The 15717-nt window shown below is 33.8% G+C and overlaps 5 protein-coding genes across 6 annotated transcripts; 2 read left to right on the top strand and 3 right to left on the bottom strand.

Moving 5' to 3' along the window:
- Positions 1-2700: 2700 nt before the first annotated feature.
- On the top strand, positions 2701-3858 carry LOC106623745 (uncharacterized protein F58A4.6). The gene is made up of 3 exons (XM_014243349.3): positions 2701-3142; positions 3216-3330; positions 3394-3858. Exons 1-3 carry the CDS (start codon positions 2790-2792, stop codon positions 3685-3687), a joined length of 762 nt encoding a protein of 253 aa, XP_014098824.3. The 5' UTR covers positions 2701-2789; the 3' UTR covers positions 3688-3858.
- A 241-nt stretch (positions 3859-4099) lies between these two features.
- LOC106625244 (bleomycin hydrolase) lies at positions 4100-9543 on the bottom strand. 2 transcript variants are annotated; one of them, XM_036356697.2, is made up of 8 exons: positions 9333-9543; positions 5864-6180; positions 5544-5789; positions 5336-5473; positions 5027-5275; positions 4732-4958; positions 4538-4658; positions 4100-4459 (listed from the first exon to the last, which is right to left on the bottom strand). In XM_036356697.2, the coding sequence occupies exons 1-8, from the start codon at positions 9334-9336 to the stop codon at positions 4247-4249; spliced, it is 1515 nt and encodes a 504-aa protein (XP_036212590.1). In that variant the 5' UTR covers positions 9337-9543; the 3' UTR covers positions 4100-4246. The 2 variants fall into 2 exon arrangements, with proteins under 2 accessions (XP_036212590.1, XP_036212592.1); XM_036356699.2 differs by having other exon boundaries at positions 5864-6048.
- Positions 9544-9849: 306 nt separating this feature from the next.
- LOC106625246 (uncharacterized) lies at positions 9850-11637 on the top strand. The gene has a single exon (XM_036356703.2). It carries the CDS (start codon positions 10176-10178, stop codon positions 11442-11444), a length of 1269 nt encoding a protein of 422 aa, XP_036212596.2. The 5' UTR covers positions 9850-10175; the 3' UTR covers positions 11445-11637.
- A 519-nt stretch (positions 11638-12156) lies between these two features.
- LOC106625245 (uncharacterized) lies at positions 12157-13650 on the bottom strand. Its single transcript, XM_070109768.1, has 2 exons — positions 13279-13650; positions 12157-13186 (listed from the first exon to the last, which is right to left on the bottom strand). Exons 1-2 carry the CDS (start codon positions 13417-13419, stop codon positions 12707-12709), a joined length of 621 nt encoding a protein of 206 aa, XP_069965869.1. The 5' UTR covers positions 13420-13650; the 3' UTR covers positions 12157-12706.
- A 130-nt stretch (positions 13651-13780) lies between these two features.
- On the bottom strand, positions 13781-15694 carry Usp39 (ubiquitin specific protease 39). The gene is made up of 4 exons (XM_070109765.1): positions 15589-15694; positions 15437-15520; positions 14217-15372; positions 13781-14153 (listed from the first exon to the last, which is right to left on the bottom strand). The coding sequence occupies exons 1-4, from the start codon at positions 15599-15601 to the stop codon at positions 13907-13909; spliced, it is 1500 nt and encodes a 499-aa protein (XP_069965866.1). The 5' UTR covers positions 15602-15694; the 3' UTR covers positions 13781-13906.
- Between the last annotated feature and the right edge of the window lie 23 nt (positions 15695-15717).

The raw sequence follows: 15717 nt of genomic DNA, 5'->3' as shown, positions 1-15717 counted from the left end.
AGCAGTTGAAATCACAACGATCAGCAAAGAATGTTATGGCATCAGTTTTTTGGGATGCAAAATGATTATTCTTGATTGATTAGTGTTTTTCGTCAAATGAAGAAGCTATTTCAGCCGTAGATTGGTACTTTGCAGAGCTTCCGGAAAGTCATTATAGAGATGGCATAAAATTATTGGAGGATCAATGGAATAAGTGTATTGAAGTTAAAGGAGATTATATTGAATAATAAAATGTATTTCGTAGCAAAAACAGTATTTTTTTCATTTTGAGCGCAGAAAAATTTTCAACCAAGCAGTACACAAACAATATCTATGTAGTTTTTAGAAGGGTCGCAATATTTGTAATTTTTTTTATTTTAAAGAAAAATAATTGTGTCTGCGGGTCAAAAGAAGGAAATCGACATTCGACGATAAAATTAAGCAAAATCACAGGTTTAAGGAACGTCTATAAATTCAACTATATAAATTTCGTATAAACGAACATTTCTTTAAATGAGATTGAACACTTGTCATTAATTTGGCACTTGTTAATTCAGTATTCGTCATTGAATGCCAGGAACTTATAATACCGATAAACTGTCCAAATATCGCGTCATCGGTGCGAACGTAAACTTTGGAATATTTTATTTGCCCATCTTATCTAATGCAAATATGTAGAATAATATATATATGTATATATATACAAAGCAATCCATACAATTTTTTCAAACTTTGAAATGATAAAAACAGAATCTAATCTGGAATTTTTACATTATGCTTTTACCGGTATTGACATAGGGCGCCATTCGTTTTGATAATTTAAAAAGTTAAGAGAGTCTTTATTCATTGCTTATGGTATTAACCGTCGCTAATGTTGAAGTGTGTGCTAATTTTTTCTTCTCATAAATAGTCCAAGTTCTACTTGTGATGTAACCTGACCCTGACGTTTGGCCAATATGTGGTAGATAAAAATATCGGTGCAGTACAAGAAATCTTTTTATTTTAACACCATGTGGTATATCTCGAACTGTCCATCTCATACGAATTTCACACTTTGTAAAGTTCTTAATTTGAAGAATAATATACTTGTATAATATTATAAATTGTAGAAAATACAACTTACTCTTTAAAATCCATATTCTATAATTATTTCATCACACTAAATCAAATAACTTATTTAGAAACTCGGGCATTGGTGGGAACCTACGGTAATAACTCTCGAGGCCTGCTCACTTAGTAATGAGTGTAATATTCGCAAAATTTATATTTTTTGAAAATGTTTCATGCTTGTAAAAGGTTTTTGATCGAAGTCATAGGCAGAGTTGGAAATTAAAATAATTTAAATTATATAGTTAGTATCACAAACCCGTGAGCAAGGTTTCTCTGACATATCTTTTTTATTGACCACGAAATTGCCTATATCTTTTTCACCCTTGTAACTGTAGACAAACAGTCTATCTCTGTCTGACAAAATTGATTTGCTGTTTTTAGATATCTATGAGAAAGTTTGCTCAAAATTGGTTTGAAATCTATAGATTCGTTATATTGGGGGTAAAAAAAGATATCGTAAGGCTAACCTCCTATCTAAGATATAATTGCAAATAATCTTACGAAAATACTAACCAATTAAGAGACATTTGAACAAAAGATATTTCTAATCAGAATTGCCATGCCTACCGATTTTTTATATTATGGAGGATTAGGAAATATATAGACGTATCCTTTTTTTAGAACCAAGTTATTTTGGTGGTTGAGTTCGATAAATTTTAATCAAACTGAAAATATCTTCACATTTGTAAACATATTTATTGATGTTATACTTTTTATACCCTAAACAGGGTACATTAAGTTTGCCATGAAGTTTGTTACACCCAGAAGTAAACGTCGGAGACCCTATAAAGAATAAATACATATGTATACATAAATGATCCCCTCAGTTTTTGAGGTGTCGATCTGAAATCGATCTCCTCTTTTCATTTGTCGGAACTGCCGACAGCGGACCCCCATATAGATGCCATAAAAACAGGACGATCCAAATGAAATCCTTGTATGGAAAACTTTTTTATTTATGAAGTGCATTGTACTTTCGTTGCAACCGAGGATAACGTTTCTTCTCGTTTTTAGACCGCTTTATAAAGTTAACATGTATTTTCATTCAAATATCCTATAAATTAATTATCAGAGATATTTCAGTTAAAGTTTAAGGTCCTGGGACATATGTATATAAGCAATGGCATGTGTTCCAACTTTGGTTTCGATAGTTTTTTTTTGATTTGCATTACAAAGTCAACTGTTGAAATTCAAAATTTCGTTATATTAGAAGTTGGCGTGGTTAAAAAATGGAGATTCGGGACGGGTTGCTTTTATTTTTTATATTATCTTCTTTCAACTTCTTGTTGTTGTTGTTGTAACCGAATAAAACATTCTCCAAATAATTTTAAATTATCCTTCCGAGTTGACATTCTTTAACCGGATATATGCACATACTTCCGGTCTGTTCCGGTTTGGTAGACCAGAAAATCCTGTACACAATATATTTTGACGTGCCGATATACTCTCCTTTAATTTAATTTTTCTTTAAATTTCGCTAAAGTTTTTCAAACATACCGCCACTTTCTGCATTTCCGCTGAATAAAATAAAATGTACATTGGCACCATTCTTTTCACCACATTCCACAAACTGACACTTGCCAACAGCTGTTCGAAATGTATTGTTTACATGGTGAGAAAAGAAACAAATCTGCCGATTCAGTCTTCTGCTTCATTAGTGTTAACCAAAAAAATTTTGCATTAAACACGAAAATAACATAATGACATTTCTATTATGTATTAGTGATTTGTCGAAACATCAGGAGTTTAAAGAAATTGATAGAAATAATAACGTGAAAACACTGCCCAAAAAATTGCTTTGGGATCGTGTAATATCCTTACGAGCAAATAATCAAACCACAATTACTGATAAAGCATCCAATGATAACAAACAACGTATACTAAAGCGCTTATATATAGAGATTGATGGTATCAATGCATTCTACCTCTTACGGGAGTTGCAACAATTAACACAACTGCGCCTACAGTTAAACACGAATCCAGCAATGCGTGGTATTGATGTATTTTGGTTGCAATTGAGACCACCAACAAAAGAAGTGATCGACTATAAATGGTGAGCAAGTTATTTACATTGCATCGTTTGACTCTTTGTTTATTAACTACTTTAATGTTGGATTGGAAAATAGGAATCGTATATTGTTACACACGCTGTGGGAGCATATCGAAGTGGAATATCTAATGTCCTGGTTATCTACGCTTGGCGGCGGTTACTCCGCTCTTGGAGAACAATTTAGCAAATGTGTACGTTTACCGTAATAATTCACGATTATTTATATTTATCCAGACTTTTTATTCATTCACTAGGCCGAGGTTGCTGGTAAAATATCCTTACGTCAATTCAATATTGGTCTACGACTTGGCGATCCATTCCTACAAGCCAGATGCAAATTATATTATAGCATTTCACTTATACAAACTGGTCAGCTTAGAAAAGCTAAATATATCATACGTGAACAATACAAGTTCGCCAGAAAGCAAAAGGAATTCGATGGTCGTTTAGTAAAAATGTGTCATGGCATATGGTTACGGCTGCAATACGAATACGGATTGCGCTTAAAGAATAAGACCTCGACGGAGGCCGTTTTAGTGAACAAATGACATTTCAATAGTGTATAAAAATGTCACATTGCTTTAGTGTTGAGTTGAGCAAAAAAAAAAAAAACCCATATCAGGTTCATTGAATACTTGAATACTCCTAAAGCTTATATGTAAAATTGGCAACAATAAAGTGGAAAATAATTCTGTAGTTTTATTCATGCTTTGTATAAACATGTATTTTTTTTATTATTTACTCCTTCTGGCTTAATATTGTTTCAGATTTAGAGGATAATGCATAAATCTTCTGCAAAATATTATATCTATATTGTTTTACAATTTGGACGACCGGAAGTAAGCTGTTTTATATCCGGTTAAATACTCATTTCAGCAATATAGTATCATACTTTTTTTTATTAGTTTTACTTTTCATTTTTAAATTTCTAAAATTCACACTAATGTCTAAGGCAAGATATTTTGATTTTGAATTATATTTAAACAGCATTTATTTATTTTGCATTGTTTGACGAGTGTACACAAACTATTTAATATATATTTATGTATTTATGTATAATATATATATGTATAAAAGTATTACGCATTTATTTCAGGTGTTTGTATATTAAGCTAGGGTGCCCATTGGGTCCCAAGCCGGAAGCACAATTGGTTCCATGTCGAAAACTTTAAGAATTTCGGGTGGTACGAATGACTTGTCAATCACAACTTCGAAACCGAACTCCTTAAACCACTCAGCGGTCATAACCAGATAACCCTTTTCACCACGGTCTTCACCCCAAGAGTTTTCAACCCGCAATTTTTTTACTTCACCATTTTCCTAAAGAGAAAACCAGACAAATTATTATGTATTTAAATAGATACATTATTTCATATTAATAGAAAATATTGAACTTACGTCAAGGGATACTGCAGTGAATAACATGGCATGTGTCATGGCTGATTCTCCAAAAATTAGGCGATCCGCCTTCGACAAAGGCGTTTGAATATCAACATCAAAGACTAGTTTAAAGTCATGCCTGTTAAAAGCAGAAAATATGTTATGTGTATTAATGCGGAATGTTACAATATTTTTTAAAACTAAATACTAACACATTCAAATCCTCAATGCCCTGCTTTGATGCAAAGCGTTTACTGACTTCACAACCAAACCAAACAGCCTCACCGGCTTTTAAACTTTCAGCTACCAGCTGTAGTAGTTTCTCAACCGGTTGATTATTATACAGCACTGGGCGGCCACCCACCACATTACCAAGACAATCCACTGTATACGTTTGGTCGTAAAAACTGGATGGACGTGGATCATTTACTAAACATACCTGCCGAATCAAATAAAATCGAATAAATTATTTTGAAAGCATTAACGAGCAAAGTTAAATTGATGTACCTTATTTTCCACATTAAATACATTTTTAACATAGTTTTCGTAGAACTCCAACGGCGTTACTGGTCCAATGGAGTTATAAGCTTTGGATTTGTCATAATACTCCCAGGTGAAGCGTTCTGAGGGAATTCCCAAACAGATACCAACTATCTTGTAGATACTAGCCATCATTTCATCAATCTTTTGAGCAACCTCTTCCTCGCTAGGATCTTTATCCAAAAGATCACGTAACACTTTGGCATATTCACGTAGCTGAAAGAAAATAAACAAAATTGATTAACCGTTTCTTGCGGTTTTCATAATTATATACACCTTGCTCTTCAATATGGCATTCATGCGCATGCTCGCCTCACAACTGTAAGTCTCGGGAAAACATTTCTTTGGCATTAAACCATGTTTGGTTATTAAATTAACTAACATATCCCATTGGCCGCCATCTGATGTTGGATCCTGGTAAAACAATAACAAATAAAGAGTTAAACTCAATACAGTGTTAAAAATAACCGTAATAAAAAATTACATTTAATAAAAATGACACTAAACGGCCGTCCACCACTTCGTTGCGCCTCGCCGTCTTTACAATATTATTGAGAAAATAATTGCAACGTTCAATTTTGTCCCAATAAAATAGGTAGCCCTGAGAAAATTCAAATTCATCTATATTTAAACTTTTCATAAATGGCAGACGTATGCAATTCAGCGCAGCAAAAAGCCAACATCGGCCGGAACTCTTTTGATTGGTAATAGGTTTGCCTTCGCTTTCCACCTAAAACAAAAAATTAATAGTATTCAAAGTGTTATTAAAAAAAGTCTAAATTTGCTTCAATTGTCTGTGCTTACCTTGTAAGTAAATATGTGATTGGTATTTTCGAGGGATTTGCGCGATAAGCACACATCAAATGGATCCACGCGCGAGCAGACATTCTGTGCAAGAATGTTCTTCGGTTCGCTGTAGAAGTCCTTACGCCATTTGTCCAGTTTCTGCGGTGTAATCGCATTTGGATAGCTAGTAGTAGTGTTGTTGGCTGGAAATAGAGTTGCGGCAGTTGAGTAATTTGCACGAGTAGTGCCCAATAGTTTGTATTTGTATGTAAATATGGTCGGCAAACGGTTTGACAGTTGTTGACGTCGTATCGTAGAGGTAAAACGTAGTGCAACTGTATGGAGACCGACCCCCCCGACAAACGGCGAACGCAAACAGTCAAAAGTCAAACCAAGCCATTGATGGCAAACACATTTTCATGCATATAGCAATGGTATATAAAAATAAACCAAAAAAATATATATATATGGTATATGCAAAAGATTAAACGTCTAATTGGCTTTGTTTGTATGATAAGCGTTGAAAATTTGAAAAAGAATAAATTTTGGTTGTGTTTGCCATAATTTATGTACATGAAACTTGCATATCATCATATGATATATATGATACGTATGCATGTACATAAAAACATTCAGAAACATATGATTTTCTTATTTGTGCAGCTCGCTTCATTCTTATTTATTATGTTTATTCTTTGTCTCTTCACCTTTTTTTTTTGCCAATGTACAGTTGAAAATCAATAAACTTCTAAAACAAGAAATTGTGGCACAAATTTTTTAATTTCAGAAACCCAAGGTCATTTCGTTTTTGCGCTCATGGAACAAAATGTGTCTACAATTATTTACGTTAAAAATTGTTTTTCTGCAGTCAAGACTTGTGGTAATTACTTATTTTGATGCTGTAGTAATATACATATGTACATATTATATACGTAAATATGTAATTACTTAGTATTATATATTTTTAGAGTTAAAACCACATAAATAATTCGCTTTTTTTTAAATGACAACAGTAGGAATAATTATGGAATGTATATATGCCTGATATGTGGGCGTATTAGCGTTGCAATTAACTTTATATCTGTTATTGTTTTCATTTTAATTCCGTATATTGCTATTAAAGCTATTTTATAGCTAATTAAAATCTGTACAAATTTATATAAAGAACACAGAGATTACAAATGGCTGATAAAACAAGTCTGTTGTAGAAAATGAATATGTAAGTCATGTTAGTAAATGGTTGATAAAAATGTTGCATAAACAATTCATATAATCTTATCTGAACTGCGTTTTGTGTGTTCCATAAAAAGGAGAACAATCCAAATATTGTATTTAATTTTTATGCACACAAGGAGAAGCTAACGACCTTTTAACCACCCGTTCCCACGACAGTCGGGTCTACGTAACCGGAACGGACCCGGATTTATTCCGGCCAAGGACTGTCAACTCGGTAGAATTCTGCCGCTATAACAACAACAACAACAACAACCTTTTAACCAAAGAACTTTGGTTAACTTCGGTTGCACGCTAGAATATTCTTCACAGAAGGATAGTACTTCTAAAAAATTTCCACACAAGAACTTTAATGTGATCGTTCAGTTTGTATAGCAGCTATATGGTATATGGGTCCGATATCGGCTGTTCCAACAACGTAGATTCCTTAGAAGAAAACGTGTGCAAAATTTTAAAGCGAAATCTGAAAAAATAAGGGACTAGTTTGCGTATATACAAACAGACAGACATACGGACATGCAAATCATCTCGTCACGCTATATATATATATATAAATTATATTATATATATATATAAATTTTATAGGTTCTCCGACGTTTCCTTCTGGACCCTGCATCCAAATTTACGTATGTAAATATATATTTATACAATTTTTGTTCATGTTATTGTCTTTTCCTAATAATATTATGAATATTTTCAATCACCATCTTCAAAACTCAATTGTAATTTTAGCTGAAAATATATTTAAATCAGTACTTCATAACTTAAAAATAATAAATCTGTATACAAATACACTGAGTGAAAAATAATTTAGTCATAAAATGCGATGAAATCTTAAAATGCATTGTGGGATGACTTTAGCACCGCCAATTAACATTGTTCACAAAATCATCGCTCTTTAAACAAAAACCTACGCTCAGTTAGTACTAAAGAAAAATTTCCACAATATAGAGAATTAACTTGTGTAAGTAATAAACTGCAAAATAATAATCTAACGAAGTTTTGCGAAGATTTTCAAATGAGATATTTCTCAAATACATAAATAAACGCCAGTATTTACAAACAGCTATAAACAAGTCAGCAGCTGAAGGAAAATAAATAATGCAAGCATAGAAATGACAAATAATACAAACACAACAATGCGACTTTAACAATAAGTAAATGAATCAAAAGATATTGCACAAACTTAATATGCAAAAATTTTAGTATAAAAAATTACAGTGTGGGGCGTTGCATACCAATCGATCAGTTCGACATAGTTTTATTACCAATAGTTCATTTTGACAACATTAAGTCGAAATAATAGATGCAATCACCTACTACAAAATAATGCCCAAAGCATAACAAAAAAATTTTAATATTTTACGCTGGTGGCGACGAGACCGCAACGTATTGATTGTAAATACCAGTACCAAAAAAGTGTTTCAATTGTCGTTTCCACCACAGCTGCCGGTAAAGATTCGACATGTGTATGCCCGTATATTACAGCCGAGTGCAACCGTTATAAATGAAAACCAGTTTTTTGATTTGCACGTCAATATCAGGAAAGAACAGCAACAGACAAAAACAAAAAACTATTTTAATACGGCGAAATCGGGCAGTAGAGTGCTCCTAAACTGTGATCGTACAGCTATAATTGAAGCAGCAAGACAAAATATAAAAACAAAAGTGAGTAAACAAAGGGCTCCTAAAACATATGAACGCGTTGTATATATAATATGTATGTTCGTATGTATAGTGAATGAATGTGGTTGCACCCCAGCTATTTGGAAATTAATTTCTACATAGTGCCAGCGCAAGCGGGGGGTGTGGCTGCTGAACAAAGAGCCAGAGCCAGTTGGCGTCACGAAGCTGGCTGAAATTGGCTCTTCAATACCCTATACCAACACTATCAAAGGTGCTGTTGCTTTTGACGATGTCATCGTCTTGAAAATTCATCTAAGCAAAGCTCAAGGCATAATGGAAAGAAATTAATAAAACACATACACGTATGTATGTATGTAAAGAAAGCAATGAAATGCGGCCGCAACATACAACGGAAGCAAAGTAAAATAGCAATTCACTTCGCGAAGTTTCAGTGAAATTTTACTTTCAATATCCAGCAATGCTACTTTCATTTTCACAGCTCTTTACTTGTAAGCAAAAAAAAAGGATATAATTTTCAATGTACGCCTTCCTTTTCCTTTTGCTGTGGCTTACGTGTGTGTAGTTGATTTCATAATGTACTTAATTAATAGCACATAAATTTACTTACACATTTTCCTTTTTTGTTGGGATATAAAACGTTTAACTTAGTAAATGAAATATGTTACAACGGTTAAGTAAATGCACTTTTAGCTTAATAATTTTCGGGCTAACACCAAAACGGGGAATACAAATAAAAAGAAATAAATCACTTTTACTTCCACGATAAGCAAGTCAACAACAAAATGAGCTGCGCGACCGAAAACGACACAACAATCGCTTAAGAAACTCAAAAATATATACACTTTGACAAAGGCGCCCGCGTTAGTAGTGCATGTTTGCAAAATTTTCCCGGACCGCGGGATTAAAGTTAATTAAATTTTTTTTAAAATTTAATTAATGTTTTTAAACTAATAATATTACTGAATAAGCCTTTAGAAATTCTGAATAATACTGTTTTAGTAATAATATATGATAAAGAGTCCATTCCCAGATTGTATCAAATTACATATTTACTCTCTTGTAATTTATTTAAGTAATTATTTAGTGCATTTTTAAATTTTATTTGCATATATGTATGTATACAATTTTATATCATTTACTCGAGTTTAGAAGCATAATATTGTTAATTTCAGCGTTTAAGAATAAACTTACTAGAAAAAAGTTTACCTCAGTGGCAGCCCTTTCCTTTTATTTAATCACACACTGGCACCACTCATTAAACAAAGGCAAATGTCATTAAAAACGCGAATTTGCATTTTTAGAATTGTCAAGCAGGAGTTGTAGAAAAAAAGTAAACGTAAACAATTCGCCTGTCAAATTGGTTTTCATAAAATAAATAACAGTAATATCCAATTTTGTTTTATATAAATTAATGTTTCGAAGTTGTTATTTGTGAAGTCGTTTGCAGAGCATGTCTCTGCGGTACGTTTGTGTGGAGGTGCGCCATAACCTGCGTTGTGCCAATGTATTCCTCCAGTTTGACCATAGTCTCACCGAAACGGAATTCTTAAAAATTGTTGTAGAAAACGATGCATTGACCTTTCGAGAATACTCCACAGCGACCCGGGTGACGCTCGGTAAATTTTTTACCGCGGAAGCACGTACTATAAGTAACTTGACTGTAGAAGAGTGCAATGCCAGTTTTCGTTTAACTATAACCAATGAACCTGCCCAAGTTACTACAGATAATACAGAAAATCGAATAGATAATAAAAGGAAAATATATATAACTCCAAAGCCAAATATCGAAGAAGGCAGCCAGCACATAGTTTTGTGCAAGAATTGCAAATGTGAACTGAGTACTACACTTCAATGCCAAAGAGTTCGTGAATTTCCCTCTGGATCTATAGACGTGAACGAATTTTTTTGTCATCATGGACCAAAATTTGAAGAAGTCTTGGTGCCACAACTTACTGACTTCTTTTATGGCTTTCAATTTGTTGTACTTAATATGGAGTTGGTACAACAGCAAGTTAAAATGAAGGATAAACATGTTTACTGTCGGCGATGTTTGCAGTACCTGGGAGAAAATATACTCAACGATAATGCAATGAAATTATGGATGGACACATTACTCTTAAAATGCCAACATAACGATAAGGACGATACAATAATAAGTGTTGTTAACGAAAAAGTCACACCAACATGTCAGCTTTTACTTAAAATTATTGACGATACATTAGTTACAGATGTTGTTGGCGAACCATTGCTTCAACAGATGCACTTTTGTAAAGTTTTGCTAGAAGCCACCTTTCCGTGCCGAAAACGTAAATATCTGCTTTTACAAGTGCTGGAAAAACAATTGCAGGTGCTGCGTAACATGAACCCATTGGCTCATGGTAGCCATAATAATAATAATGTGCTGCAAGTGCAACTTGAGCAATGCAAAAGTTTTAAACTACTTTACAGACTGCTAGATGAAACAGAAGATGAAGGTGGAGGTGATGACAAAATAGGAGACAACGATAGTGGTGAGACTAACAGTGCCAGTAGTATTAGCAGCGATAGCATACTGTTAAAAAGCTGGAAAGAGGATATGTCTATACATGTGCTAAAAGTATCACCGACACTTTTCGGCACACTACTAGAGGAGTTGGACGAAAATGCTTTATTGCTTCCTGAATTGTACCGCTATACGCACGACCATTTTCAACTGAGTTATATATTCTATGTAGATTAGAGAAAGAAACTTAAATAATGACATGATATGTATATAGATATTTCGTTGTGATAAACAGTACCACATATTGTGTAATTATAACGGCCGATTTAAATATCTATGTGTCAGTATATGTATATACTTATATACTTGTTTATTTATGTTCAAGAACTTGCAATACGCTTACTTGGCTAAGATTGTAATTAACATTTAACTAGTATGATTTGTCTTTAATTTAAAATCCTAACACAATCAAGAGGGTATAATTTTAGATGCAACTCTTTAAGACATTTGATAAGTTTTACTTTATAACATTAATTGTTTATAATTCCCCGATATATTTAAAGGCAATGATATTCGTCGAAAACTAATGGAATTCTAATAAAAAAAAAATTAATGCTCGAAAAATTTACAGTTCAAAAAAATTTAGAATTTTTTGTTTACAAACTAAAATGCTCACTTTGACAATCATGTTTCGGTGAATTCGTAGGATCACCGCCGCCTCCAGTTTGCATGACTTTGGTTTTTGTGATTTGTTCTTTTATGACGATAGTTGGGAATATACTCGACTCCTTCAAGCGATTACAGAAAAATGTAAAAAAACGAAATCTTCTATGCGCGAATATGTTTGCAAAATTTGAAAGAAATTGTTAACAAAGAAAATTAAATGGAAAGTTGTCGTTGGTTGGTTGTTTATGGTGTCAAACTTTTTTAAATATTTTAAATTTCAATCATGTTTCAATCCATTAGCCTTCATCGTAATTCAATCATTTAAAGTGTTTATGATTTTTGTTTTGGTTTTCTTTTGCTTTTGTTTTTTATGTTTTTGGTTTTCTAAGTATTTTGGTGTCATATATGAGTTAACCCTAGTTAATTACAGGGAAGTTTACGTTTTACAATTGATATTAATGGATATCTTATGCAATTATTATTACTTGTTTTGCTTTAGAAGCCCTTTTTTTAACTATTATATTTTATTTTATCACTTTGTTGTTATTGCTCATGCAGACAAATTAATATTAAACAAATGGGTGTATGCTTCTCCTTTCTTCCCTCATTTCTGCCATAAATGCTATTTAGAATTCTCCTATTTTACCACCGATATTTTGTAATTATTTTGGGATAGCTGTTGATATACACAAATTAATATACATATATTTGAATATACTTAAATTATTTCCTTCACTTTTCACAACATCCTCTAAGCTTAAAATAAGAATAACTATTCATATATGTATTTGCTCTTCTGCTAGTTTACCGTCCCTATTAATTCATTCAGCACTTTACTTTGCCATGCGACTCATTTGTTTAGTTTGTTCCGACATTGAAATTTCCGCATTATCGGCCTTGTTAATTAACAAGTCTAATTTGTCTAAGTGTGAAGTCATTTTTTTCTGTATATCCATTTTTGCTGCCCGAATTTTCTCCGTTGGTATGACGGGTTGTATTTCACCCTCAATTTCTTGATCTCGCACATTATCAAGATCCAGTGTACTATTTGTATCGGAGTCGCTCTTCTCATCATTATGTTGACCACTAGTGCCGCCTCCCGTTGCGGTGGTATTGCGTCGACTAGCTGTCGCGGAGGTAGAGGGTGTACCGTCTGGCAAATCTACTGAGCCTCTGGCAAAAATATTTGATAGGCTACCACAAGCTGTTTGCTTGAAACGATTTAATTTCTGTTGTGTGGATGATAATATTGTATTCAACTCATCCAAACGCCCACCTACATTACGCATTTGGTCTTCCTGCTGCTCTAGAAGCTAAAAATAAAAATGTCCTTGCATATAATATATTGCATACTAAGTGCATGTATGTATGTATGTGTGTTTGTGCGTAAATTGCAGTTCATTACCGCAGCCTCGGCGGCTTCTAATTCCTCTTGTTCACGTCTCAAGCGCTCGGCGCGCGCCTTCTCGAATTCCTCCTCGTTAGGTTTTTCTATGCCTAACAACTCTGCTCTCATACACTCGTATTCGTAGGTGCCTTCTGCCATTTCGTTATTGCAGTTTAGTTTTGATTTAATTTGATTTAGGCGTAAAGAAATTCACGTTGCGTACGTTGCGTGATGTCGTCGTTACAACCTTTATTTTGAGCAATTGGATCGATTTTTTTGTCGCCACATGCCTCATACACCCGTAGCGGTCAAGGAAAATAGTGTGTGTAGAAAGTGAAAGCGTTGACGGTGTTACAAACGTCAGTTAAATAGTAATAGATGTAGGCAGGCCAACGCATGCGCTTAACTTTGTCATTCATTCAAATTTGAGGTTTCCTAAATAAATAATAAATTATCGCTTACATTTTTGCTTTGCTGTGAAATTAACTTAAAATGTATAAAAATTAACAATACATCTGTGTTGCTTTTGTCTTTTTTAATTACAAAAACTTGCATATTTCAAATTAAATTTCTTATAATACAAATTTAATTAAATACATTTACTTAACTAAGTGGCTTGCAATTTACATACACATGCCACATTCGATCAATCATTATTTCGTTCATAAATCTGTATGTATGACTCTGTCAGTGTGATCATGGGTGGCAAAATTTCCGTTACATGCAAATCTTGCATTTCATACCACTGCCCATTGGCTTTATGTAAAATGTGCGCACGATAAGTGCCCTTTTTCGGCTCACCATCATGCACAATATTTGCTACCAAATTATATTTGGTATTTTTCAGTTGTTCTCGGTTCTTCATTGACAAAATATCGCCAAAGTCCACGTTCCTGCAATTATTTAAGATTATAAAATTTATAAACTAATAATAAATAAGTAATACAACTGCTTACTTAATCGGAAAATTGACAATCGTTGGATTTTTCTCCAGGAAGAAGGTATTCTTTGTGAAACGTTTGATATATAGTATAATGTACTGTGGCAAACGTGTGATTTCGAAGCGCTTCAAAAAGTTATCTTTGTACGTGTTATATTCCTTTTCGGTGGTGCCATTGAATTTCGCTAGCAATTGATAAAGATTAACTTGTGGTATGATATTTTCACGAAATTCGTCCGTGAACAGTGGTGGCGGTGGCAGGTCACAAGTAAGATATAGAAAATTAGAATCTTCACATTTCTCCTGATATTCCTCTGTAGCTAAAAGTAACGATTTCTGCGTATCATCCAACTCTACTGGCGGAATTTTGCGCGTAAAAATTTTCATTTCACCTAAAAAGATTTTGTGTATGATCGATGAATCAGGCTTTTTGTTGCCTTTTAGTGCGCGATGTAGCGTATGCAAGAACCAAGATAGAAAGTCGATGGGATCACCTTGTTCCGTTATTTGAAAACTTTTATTGGACCACAACACTACGGCCTGCAACATTTCGTGTGGCGACACGTGCGCTTTAAAATTTCGTGGATTCCACATTTTTCGCATCAGTTCACCGAAACGTTGCACTAGATTGAAGATCGAATCACCTGGTGGTCTTTTTATTTTGGCATAATTCTGCTCACGCAGGTAGTAATCGCGTAAAGGACCCACGTGTGATAGCGCGTGCAGCACAACATTACAATAGTCGTTCGCTTTTATATTATTCAAACCAACCACACCGGGTAGATAAAGCGTACCGTCGACTGTACGCGAGTACTTCGGTTCAGAGCGATCCAGCTGTCTTATATCTTTTGGTTCAAAAGTGGGATTCAGTACATATTTGATATCGTCTAGCGAAGAGTCAATAATTTCATAATTATCTGGCAGACAATAGAAGCGTAGTGTTTGTAGATTGAGAAAAACATGATGCGCCTCCGATACGGAATGTGTATAAGCGTGCGTATTTGTGCCGCGCCCTTGGAAATATTTGCCACAAACCAGACAGGCGTAAACGTTTATGCGCGTTAGCGAGATTGAACACAACTTTTCAAAATCAAAATCTAGTAGGTGGCGGTTAATTGTATCCAGATATGGACAGACACGATACTTTGGATTGAAAGCAGACGGTTCAAGTTCTGTAATTAATTCAGTAAAATGTGTAATATTTTCAACAAAACAAACGCATTGCTTGGTTCTTACCGTACTCATCATGCTCTTCCTTCATCTTGCCATTTGTGGCCAGCTTTTGCTCTATCTTCGGCTTTTTAGCCACCGGTTCTCTACCTTCAGGAATTAAAAATTGTTCAATACAAGTGGCACTGAAATAGTTATGCGTTATTGTTAATAATTACCATTTGTTGACATTATAATGCTCGAATCGGCGTTAACTATAGAATTGTTTATAAATTAGAAAACTGACGATCAGCTGTTGGCGTCTCCTTAGACTGTCATCCAGCAGTGTTTCGCTTTAATTCAAAATT

This window comes from Bactrocera oleae, chromosome 5 (genome assembly GCF_042242935.1).
Source record: "Bactrocera oleae isolate idBacOlea1 chromosome 5, idBacOlea1, whole genome shotgun sequence".
Taxonomy (NCBI): Eukaryota; Metazoa; Arthropoda; class Insecta; order Diptera; family Tephritidae; genus Bactrocera; species Bactrocera oleae.
The sequence above is the reverse complement of the archived record's forward strand: the minus strand, read 5'-3'. Positions and strand labels throughout refer to the sequence as shown.